The sequence below is a fragment of the Limulus polyphemus genome, unplaced genomic scaffold (assembly GCF_000517525.1).
Source record: "Limulus polyphemus unplaced genomic scaffold, Limulus_polyphemus-2.1.2 Scaffold2626, whole genome shotgun sequence".
NCBI classification, from domain to species: Eukaryota; Metazoa; Arthropoda; class Merostomata; order Xiphosura; family Limulidae; genus Limulus; species Limulus polyphemus.
In genome coordinates, this window is record NW_013668236.1 from 153,742 (window position 1) to 165,105 (window position 11,364).

General features: G+C 31.0%; 1 protein-coding gene across 1 annotated transcript in view; it reads right to left on the reverse strand.

Moving 5' to 3' along the window:
• Positions 1-10,829, reverse strand: part of LOC106467476 (ankyrin repeat and SOCS box protein 3-like) — a 25,837-nt gene extending 15,008 nt beyond the window's left edge. The window contains exons 1-4 of the mRNA XM_013927835.2: positions 10,707-10,829; positions 5,248-5,406; positions 4,598-4,780; positions 3,785-3,940 (exon numbers count right to left, since the gene is read on the reverse strand). Of these exons, the coding sequence (XP_013783289.2) occupies positions 3,785-3,940; positions 4,598-4,780; positions 5,248-5,404 (496 nt within the window). The 5' untranslated portion in view covers positions 5,405-5,406; positions 10,707-10,829. The remainder of the gene's footprint in view (positions 1-3,784; positions 3,941-4,597; positions 4,781-5,247; positions 5,407-10,706) is intronic.
• Between the last annotated feature and the right edge of the window lie 535 nt (positions 10,830-11,364).

Here is an 11,364-nt window from a genome sequence, read left to right on the forward strand (position 1 = left end):
TAAATCATTGTTTGTAATAACTATTTGTAATAACTGTTATTGTAAATTGTATTGTAATTTGTATATTAAAACGTATTTATGTTGAAAAAGAAAACTGTGTATCAATCTTGTTGGCAAATATCATAAATTGAAAATATATCGCCATGAATTTAAATACTAAATCCAAAGTACAATTTAACTACTAAATTTAAGTTATCAGTTAACTCAATTTCAGATCATTTGAAATTCTAATATGTAACAAATATAAAATCTGACAGCAACACCCTTAATAGTATGTATTTTCCAAGCACACAGATATGAGAATAATAGAGACAGGATATGGGAAAACACTCCCATAAACTGCATGATAAGTTCACGAAGAAGTATAAAGAATAATACAGTAAAAAAAACTCAAATGAGATGAAGTCATGTAGGAAAGAGAAGCTTTAACACAGTCTTACATTCAAACTTTTATTAAAATACCTTTTGTTTATATTACATCAATTAGTATAGCATGAAATCACAGCTGATAATTCATATTTTAATAGTATACAAGTTTTAAGTTCTTAATTTTATAAGGCAATATTTAAAAAAAATCCTGAATTTCCATGAGAAAGATGACAAATTTTCTGTAGGCATCCCATCTTCTCTATTTTATTCACCACCCCTCCAATAAGTACAAAATTTAATGTAAATTACTCACTTTAAAACTGTCATTGTTCAGATAAACCATAATTTTTGTACTTTCATTTTGTTTGGTTACAGAGTCATCAAATAGAAAATCAGGCCCTTCTTGCCACACCTACCTGTCACATCCTCTCCTTCAGGATTTGTTAATAGTTCTCTCTCACATTTAATTCTATATTATCTATAACCAATAGAAAGCCAAGGATTTCATATATTAAATGATTTATCATATTATGTTGTGTTCTGAACATAGAACTGTCAACTTCTCTTATAGTACAAGCTTCGTTCCCATGGGAAGGATAATGACTAGAATGGATGAATGTGTAACGGCTCTTGTCGTATAGCTAGAAAGCCAGAAAAATTTTGATTGTTAGAGGAAATTGTCTGCTTTTTTGCATCCTATTATCCTATGTTTTTTGGTGCATTAGTTGATTAAATAAAAATTATTTTGTCCATTATTACCATTAGTATAAAACAAAAGTAGTGTTAAGTGTCATCAACAGTCGACAGCAAAGAAAAAAGGGAGACACAGATAAGTACTTTATTTCTTGTTTTTCATGTTTATTTTTTATTTATTATTATAAAAGTAATGAAAATGTAAAAATAGGAATCTCTTTAGGTTATTTAAGGTAAAATAAATAATAATAACATAATAGAAATATTTCATGTGTAGTAGTTTGTGGGTAATGTAATTCAATAGTGTTATGTGAGCTGCATGTTCCCCAAGTGATTTACAACTTATAATGGTGTGAATAGTAGTTAGGCATGGTTCAAAGGGCAATAAAATAATAAAATTTAAATAAATAGATGTATACAGTTATGAGTTTAAAACTACTTAAGATAAGGGAATGTAGTTTCATGTTACAATTTGAAGTCAATTTGAAAGAAAAAGAGGGTAATTTATATTTTAGAGGTTGGTCAAATTGAACAACCTTGTATAGAGTTAGGGTACAGAAAATAACAGATAAAATATAAAATTTTACTGAAAACAAATATTTGTATTGTATTTAGAAGGTTTTAGAGATAATACAAATGAAATTTTAGATTTTTGAGAGGAAGAAAAGCATTTTTAATCTTAACTTAAAAATCACTTTGCACACAGACTACTCAAAACAAATACTTGATATATTCATGGAAAATCTTTTTTTAGTTTATTAAAAATAATTCATTAAAATATATGATTTTTTGTGTATATACACACACACACTATATTAAAAGTTAGTAGCATCAAATCTATAAAGACTCTGAACAAGAACAAAGAGGTCACATGGTCGGTCAAAATGACCAAGCCCATATTGAGAGAGTTAACTCTTTCAACATGGGCTCGTAATCATTTTGTACTTGTTATAGCTTTCATACAATAACCTTTAAAGTGGTTCTTCACAAATTTTTGCAGATTATTATTAAACATTACAAGGCTTTTGTATGCAGAATATCAGATTTTTATATTAAGTTTTAAGATTTTTTAAATAATGTTTTCTAATGCCTTTTTTTTTTCAAATGTTTACTAACATACCGAGTAATTTTGATTTTAAGATTAAAAATACTTTTATGCATCAGAAAATTTTGAAATTTCACAAGCGAAATCTTTGTAACATCCAAATAATTATCAAATGTTTTTTAAGAAAAAACTATATACGATATATGTTGTTTTCATTGTCAAATCTCTGCACAGGTTTGGTCGATTTGATTGACCTCATAACCACCATAAAAAATTAGGAAATAAATAGAAATTATGCTTTTTTCGTTCAAAAATGACTACAGATTATAACAAGAAAACACAAATGTTTAGTCTAAACAGCTTAAAAATGTTATGATTAATGTTATGAGATTTATTATATTGACTTTTCAGCTGTGTCTGGCTAACATTACAGAAGTTGCAATGACATGGCACATGTGCACTCATGTTACTGTATTCAAGAATATAAAACTGGCCTTTACAAAGTGACCTGTCTTGGCTGTGTTTTAGTGGACTAGTCTTTTGTTAAATACAATCACGTTTCAGATATAATGCATCATATATGTATATACATTATTGCTATTTACAAATAAGATCTTGAACTTGTTTTTCTTAAAACATAGAATAGTAAATAAAGAAGTATAGCAAACAATTATCTCTTCTAGTTATGAACTTTGCACTCATTTGCTGCTTGATATAGGTTACTAAGCCTTATAAAATTTTACACGTGGAGGATGTGAAATGAAATAATTTTTATTAGGTTATATATATAGAATTGCACTATAATTTATCAAGCTTAGTAACTAAGCAGTATTTGGGTGCAAAAAAAATCTTACCTTACTGCTTTGAATCTAGCATAAAAAGAAAGTTTGCCACCTGAATATTTCAAATAGGCTGAGAAAGCCACTCGGGGGCCCATTCAAAGCTTTCAATTGGTTATCACAAGTCATAGACAGAAGTAGGTGTACATGAGCAAGTGTTTCTACAAATGGAAAGAGGCAGGTGGGGCCACTGTGTTTCAGTCAGTAAATGTATAAATATCTCAGCAAATAGAAAAGATAAGAGGTTCTTATTTTATATTCTAGCTTGTCAATATCAGAAATTTGAGTTCCTAATTCATATGAAACTACAGACTTTGTATTTGAATATCACAAACATCTAAATTGAACCCGTGCTGCATTCAACATACCACATTACACAGAAAAATCAATGTTTAGGAGTTTTTTTTTTATATTTAATTTTAAATTAAGAAATTAACTAATGTATAATACTAGAACTTGAATTATAATCTACAATTCGATACCAAACTTATTGACATAAACTCATGAAATAGTAGTTGAATAAAACTTTGAATGCGAGTCAACAAATACAATGACATGGCCTTTGAACTGTGATATGGTAAACTCATGCAAGTATGCTTAAATGAAATATAAAAAAAAGTTTCAGCAAATGTCTTATAACAAGTTAGTTTATGATTTGAGCTAATAAGGTGAAATCAGCTAGATGCTGTTAACTCATAAATTACTAGTGATAATTGATGGAAATGATCTAATATTTTGAACTATTGGATGAAATTTATAGGCTGAAAGACAATTTAGTAACTCATAAAAGCAAATTACATACACACAGATATCAATAATACTACGTAAAGTACCTTACATGGTTTTGTTGTAGAAATATTAGGGTCTGCTCCACACTTTAAAAGGAACTCCACCATCTCAAGGACAGTGTCAGCATTGTTATTGCTCACCATCACTAAGTGTAAGGGTGTTAATCCTATTGTTGTTGTGGTGTTAACAACAGAGGCTAGTTTTTCTATAAACAAAGATACAAAAAGTTACAATTAAAACATAAATAAAGTGAAACATATAATTAAACAGGTATAAAATACATCCACAATTAACAAGACTTGTTTCTATACACTCTTTTTTGTGTGAAATCAACATTTAACTTTATAAACAAGCTGGTCTTTAGATACTCTTATTGTTTTTTTGACAAACCAATTTTGGGCTAGAAGTTAAATATCCACAGTTTAGACAGTTTTAAAATGATGTCTCTAATAAAATGACACTTAGAGTTTAAAAAGCTGTTACACTGCAAAAAACCAATCATTAACTTAACCAACACTCAACAACCATTTTCAAGCTGCTACATTACTACTCAAGTCCATTATTGCATTTTAGTTTTAATAGTGTTGAAAATGCTCTTATTTTTTATTACATATTTTCTTTAGCAATGGTTTCATAGCTAGTATGCAATTATAAACACCTAATATCAAATACTTAGTTTTATTAAGCTTTAAAGACATTATTCTATGATCTACATTAAGCACTGACTGTATATAGTTTTTAATTGCTACCCAAATATATTGCTAATTTTTTTTTCTAATGATATTAAAAACTGTTAATTTGTGATCAATATTTATATGTAACTTTCTTTAATAGTTTTCCAATCTTTTACTTGGTTACAAACCTTTATTGTTGATTGTCTTTAATAGCAGTTTTAAAGTTTCTATGTTGCTACCCATTGCAGCATACATCAGGGGGGACAAGCCAAGCCTACTCTCTTTCACATCTATTTTAGCTCCTGCATCCAACAAAAGACGTATTACTTCCAGGTTTTCACTGTCTGGATGGTTAATCTGCCACTTGATGACTAAAATGTAAGAATCAAAAATTTCATAAGTGTCACCCTACTTTTAAATTAAATAATTAGTAAACAGCTTTCATGGCTTCTGACAACTCTAATAAAGCAAATACTTCTCAGTAGTATTACCATGCTGGTGTAATAAATGAACTAAAACAAGTGGTAGCACTGGACTGGGGTTCTGATAACTCAGATAAAAACAATAATATTTTACAGTGTCATTCTGTGAAAAATAACTTAATACAAATTGTTACATACTGGACTTTCAACTGGATTCTTTGGGTTTGACATATGACTCATTAAACAGAAGTATACCTTAATGGCTTATTGAAACAGTCACTACATTCTACAAGTGAAAAATAACACTGTATTTAAACACTGTATTCTGTGAATTATTTTTTCTGGATGGCCAACTTTAGTGAAAATTGAAGTGAACTATATAAAACTGAAACCTCATAAAATATTAGAAAAATTACCTTCCATCAAAGGAGATCGACCCCATTCATCAGTGATACCTGGATCAGCTCCCTTTTGCAAAAGAAAATTTACTGCTTGTGTAGCTTTCTTCCCAGTCAATGTTCGACACATTAGAAGAAGAGGAGTCGTGTTTCCATCTACACGCACATTGATCATATCTGTTAATAAAAAAAAAGGTTATTTCAGGTATTTATTACTATTATTACATATTGCTTGAGTTCAGTTTTATGTTTTATTGAAAATACTTTTCAACACTGTTTACAATCTATGCAACATTTGATAATGTACTTACTTAGTATCAGTTAAAAGATTAACACTTTCATGGCAGTATTAAATGAACCAAAGTGTTATCCACAAGAAGTCTTTAAAAGCACTAACAGCTTTGAGGAAGGAAGTGTATAAGTACATTAAAAAACGTTACAGTTTTAACAGACTCTGTACAATCCATAAAATCTTATTATGTAACACCTAAATTACTTTGGACTATCAACCTACATAAAACACCATGCAAATACAAATTTATTGGTCGTGCTAGAAAAATCTATCACAAATGATTTGTCAATTTTAATAGGTAAGAATCTGAAATACATTTAAAAACACTTAAACAAATACTTTAACATTATGAAAGAAAGAACGACTATTAATTGATTCATTATCATCAGTTATTCCACTGAATATAGAGAGAAAATTTGAGGCTTTGAAGAAAAAATAATAACTTTTGATTTTAGCAATTTTTTACATCAGTCTTCCTATCTATAAAGTCCTTCATTAACAATTACAAGATCTTTAAGGAGTCTGGTAAATTAATGCTTTGTGTTACTCATAAAATTACCAATTCTAAAAGTATAAAAGTAAGGAAGAATGCATAACAATATGTCAACTACACCATATCTGCCATATACAGTGCCAAGCAAGACCTTTCCCCCATAATAAACAAATTTTTACAAGCTGTGTATTCTTTTACTTGACAACACTTTTGTGTAATTTGACCAACATGTCTTCCAATAAATACAAGGAATATCCATGAACGTAACTGCAGTCCACAAGTTGTAGAGTTATATTTATTCAAACTTAAATTACCATATGTAACAAACCTTAGTACAACGAAAGACTATTATAAAGCCTTTCAACAGAAGTCATGCTTACATTGATCATATTCTTTTACCAAATCATCATGGTTTTCTTGACAGAGCCAAGCAACTTATCTATCAGAATTCACTTTGAAAATAGCTATTTCCCTAAAAACAAAGCACATTATCTGGACTTAGATATTAGTGTTGTTAATCGAACATTTAACTTCAAAGTTTTCAATAAAACAGACACTTTTAATTTTGAAGTTATAAACTTTCCATTTCCAAATACATATACTGCAAAAAAACTTGTATTGCAATACTTGCCACTCACAGCTTATTAGAAACAATAGAATTTGTTCAACTTTACAAGATTTTGTGGCCAGAACTCATAAACTCAATCTCATTTCTCACAAATGAGATTTTTCCTACAGCATTTTGAACCTCATATTCATTCAGTTTTGTGGGGAACTCAACAATCGTCTTGAATACAAGTTATGGGCTTAAAAGTTATACAAGAATATCATGAGTTTTTCACACTTTAATTTTTTAGAAAATGTTTGATGTAATAATAAAGCTCTTTGGTATGGTGACCACCATTACTTATATCTCTAACTATTGTTAATGCAAGCTATGTAATAGTTCCATATAAATAACATAACATTAAGTTATTAATAAAGTTACATTAGTCTTTGCTAACTACTATTATATTTACCATTGTTTTTACATACTTTTTAAGTCTTATTATTACTATGAAATTTTTGGAATCTTCTCTTGTTTACTGTTCAGCTACTACTTAGGATTTAACTTTATCTATTACTTCCTGTTTCCCACACTTTGTATGTTGTAGATTAAAAGGGGTTAGTTAAACTTGGATTGGTTGTGTTAGAGAAAGTTCATAGTATGTTCAACGTTAATATTTTCCTTACCTTAAAATGTATTTCTGATAGATGCTTCTGCACACATATTAGTTACCTTCCCCCCTCATATCTGCCTTAGAGATTTACATGCCATTTTTCTTTAGGCAACTCCCACCTAATTTCATGAGATTTAATATGAACTGAACTACTGCATATGATATCATCATGCTACAAAAGCCCTCCACCAATAGGAGGGCAACACATCTCCATGCACAATTACTCGCTCTATGCAATTGCACTTGAGAATCTTCACTCTTTGATGAGGCAAGGAAAACAAAGGTGTACCAGAAATGGGGAGGATGGGTGGGAATGTGTGAAGAGGTGAATATTTATCAGAAATACATTTTCAGGTAAGGAAAATATTAAATTCTGAGACAATACCTCACCTCTTCACACAGTTTAGCTAAACTACCACACTGAAGTGATTGAGGGGCTGATGCAAATTTTACCTGGATGAACTCCCTTCAGAAAGCACCTGAAGGATATCCAAGGAGTGTAAACACCTGATGGAAGGAGCTCCATAAGGGCACACCAGTGGAATACCACATCTGGTCTCATCCACAGTATATTCTTCACCCAGAAGGTAAGGGAGGAAGTGACAAAAGAGACATGTTTCACATGGAAGAGCAGAATAAGAACATAACCACACAAATGGTCAGAGAGTCAATATGTGTAGCATGGTTAGTACATGTTCAGACTGTAACTTGTGTGCTCACCTCAATTCTACTGCCAGACTCTATAGGACATCCTACAGCTGTGGAAGGAGGACTGAGTATTCATGCCATAGGGATTTGGATATAGTGTGCACACCTCAACAGCGGCAGGAGGAAGGCACAATACATATATAGTATGGTTACATATAGTGTAAATGCTCACCTCGACTCTACTGAACAGACACTGTTTGCAAGAGGAGGGCACACTTGTGGAATGCTTGCTCACCTCAACTCTACTGGACAGACACTGACTGCAGAAGGAGAGCACAGTGTCTTACTGTGTGTTCACCTCAACTCTACTGAAGAGACTCAGGCTGTAGAATGAGGGCACAAGTGATATGGGTTAAGTATATGAGGGGGTGACTTGCACAACTCTGACAGTCACCACTGCCTCACTTTCTACCATATTGGTATTCAACTGTATCCTGCCCAGCATATGAGTCCAATCAGTAAGAGCTCTTCATGGTCTATCACCAAAGTGGCAAGGGTTTCCCATGCTGTACTTGTGAGAGAGGGAGCGTATGTGGTGGGGAGACCTAAAGAAAGTGCCTGGATCCTCATCAGGCCTTCAGTCCAGAAAGGTCTCTTACTCTTATTGTTATTGGAGGTAGTGCAATGGGCAACCGTGAAATCCTATTTTTAAAAGCCAGCAAGCATGAGCCATAAGTGGGCAGAATACTTCCCAAGTAAAAGGTATGGTCAGAATCGGACGAGTAAATAAATAAATAAACATATATATATACCATGAGGATAACTCAACTGGTCTTGTAGAACACTCAATCTCACAGTGGGCACAAACAGAACCAGGGTAAATGCAATGAGTGCTTTCCATTATCCTGGCTTGATGCAGATTTTGAGTAAGTATACCCTGGGAGGCACAATCAACCACCTAGAAGGATACTATGAATGAAAAAAGGAATCTGAAAGAGAAATAGTAAATATTATTCTCAAAAACAGTGGGATGACAGCAAAATGTCAAGCTGTGGAAGCCAAACACCATCAGGAAGACAAAACAGCCAGATGTAAGAGAATGAAAAAAGGTGATGAAAAGAATGTTAAATAGTCTGCAAGTATCCACAACTCAAAACAAACATGCCAACAGGAGGAACTGACGTAAATAAGAGCCCTCCGAGAAGAAAATTTTTTTTTCAAAATTTTTCCTTCCACTTCAGCACTGGTCCTGCCATGTATGATTGGTATCTAAATCTTTTTCTAGTCTGATTTTTTTTTTATAAAACAGCATCTGGGTGTGTTAAACCTCAGTTGTAAAACTGTTAGCCAATCCTAGTTGAAAGTGTTCAGTACCATGTTATACCAATCACTGTATTTCACGTTTGACAAATCATAGGATGATAAGCAAAGCACGTGACGAAACGTTGTTCTCTGGATTTTACAATATGAATGTGGGTGGTGCTTATTAAGGTAACTGCCATTTTATATAGAGGTTGTATATAGTATTTGCCAATAGTACTTTTCTATAAGCATTAGAAAACTTGCTTCTGGAAATAACTGCATGGGGTGTACGTGACTTTTATTATTTTTCTATAGCAGCTTAAGTCATGCTGCATCATATATCTATTTATATTAATCATTATATTGAAAAATTAACTCAAAATAGATATATTTTTTAGAAAGAAGTTGATCCACGATTGTTAGGGTTAAGAGCTATCGAGTGGCGAGTGCAAGGTCTTTACATGAATTAGGCTTAGCACTTTGAACTGAAAGAGTTAGTGATTTTTTTATTCTTTTGCATTTAAATTTCTAGTTTGAAGTTCAGTAATTTAGCATAGTTTCATATTTAGTTCATAATAATATGATTCAGTATTTAGAATGATAAATGTTAGGCTTAGCACTTTAAACTGAAAGAGTTTGTGATTTTTTTTTATTCTTTTGCATTTAAATTTCTAGTTTTAAGTTCAATAATTTAGCATAATTTTATATTTAGTTCATAATAATATGATTTAGAATGATAAATGTGTGTGATTTGTACATAATACTACTAGTACCAGATAAGAATTTTATATTTTTCCTTCTTACAATCTTTACTTTGTAGTAACACCCACACTTCTGTTATTATTGCTTTAGAATTAAAACAGTCTAACTGATATATATAAAGTTTATTCTGATATTTTGCAAATGGTTTAAAACTCAGTGTACAGGTAACAACAATAAAATTAAAGTTTTTGAAACAAAAGTCAATGAAAATGAAAATAAAAGTTTTGTTAACAATGCAAATCTCAATAAATTAAATGTAAACAAGAAAATCTCTAAGGCAGATGCACGAGGAAGTTAGATATAATGTGTAAAGAGATAAGGCATCATCTTAGAATTATTTTTTTCTGTTTATAGCATTTAGCATTATAGTATAAATATTCTTGCAATTTATTGTACAATTATGTTTTCATTTAACTGGTTATCTATTATATTGCATCTTCACATACAATAGTTTTTTACTGTACTAACTACCTATACAACCTGTTACCCAACTTATATAGTAATATGTGTCATAGTAATTTATCTCAAATGTCAGGGTACTCCAAATTTACACTGTCTAAGTTCTTTAATGGACATTCATTGATCACAAGATATTGTTAGGAAGGACTGCAAAGCTATTCAAGGAACATTAAATCTATAGATAGTATATGAAACAAACTACAAGCAATTATGTATAGTGTAAGTAAGATATACAGACAGACATACACAAACTACTAGTGTTTGTGTTCTGCAAGTAAGATATACACACAGACAAACAAACCTGTTGCTGTAGGTATGGGTCTTACATAGAACTCAGGCAAACAAGAAACACAGGGAATATGTTGGAGAGAGCTAAGAAGATGATGAATAAGGATATTTGAATATCTTTTGAAGGAAGAAAATAAAGAACCTGAAAGAGAAAATAACGCTAATTTAAATCTAAAGCTACAATTCAGCTCTATATTCAGGATGAATTTGTCAAAACAACAGCAACAAAACTATTAATAAAATATACAAATTTCAATATCCAAATTAACGTAGCTAATTACTAGATACATTTCTATGATTTTATTTATAGACTTAAAATAATAAGCATATGTTTTAAATTTCATATAAACTATTATACTCAGAAATTTCAAAGCTTTCTGTGTAAGCCTATAAACAAACTAGTTACGAAAAACATTTCGGTCTGTACAAAAAATTAAATATGTTCACACATATTTCTACATTTCTACGCAGGTAAACTACAGAAAAACTATCTCCCAACCCACTAGTAGCTTTTTGTTTGTTATGGAGTGTTCATTAATATGGTACTGTTATGATAGTGAAAGTCACGCAACGCTGGGTGCATGCATGCTGGAGTTTCTTGAAGGATCATGAATTTTCCTGGCAATTCTAGTCTTTTCTAGGCACCCTCTATTTTAGTATATAAGCCTGAC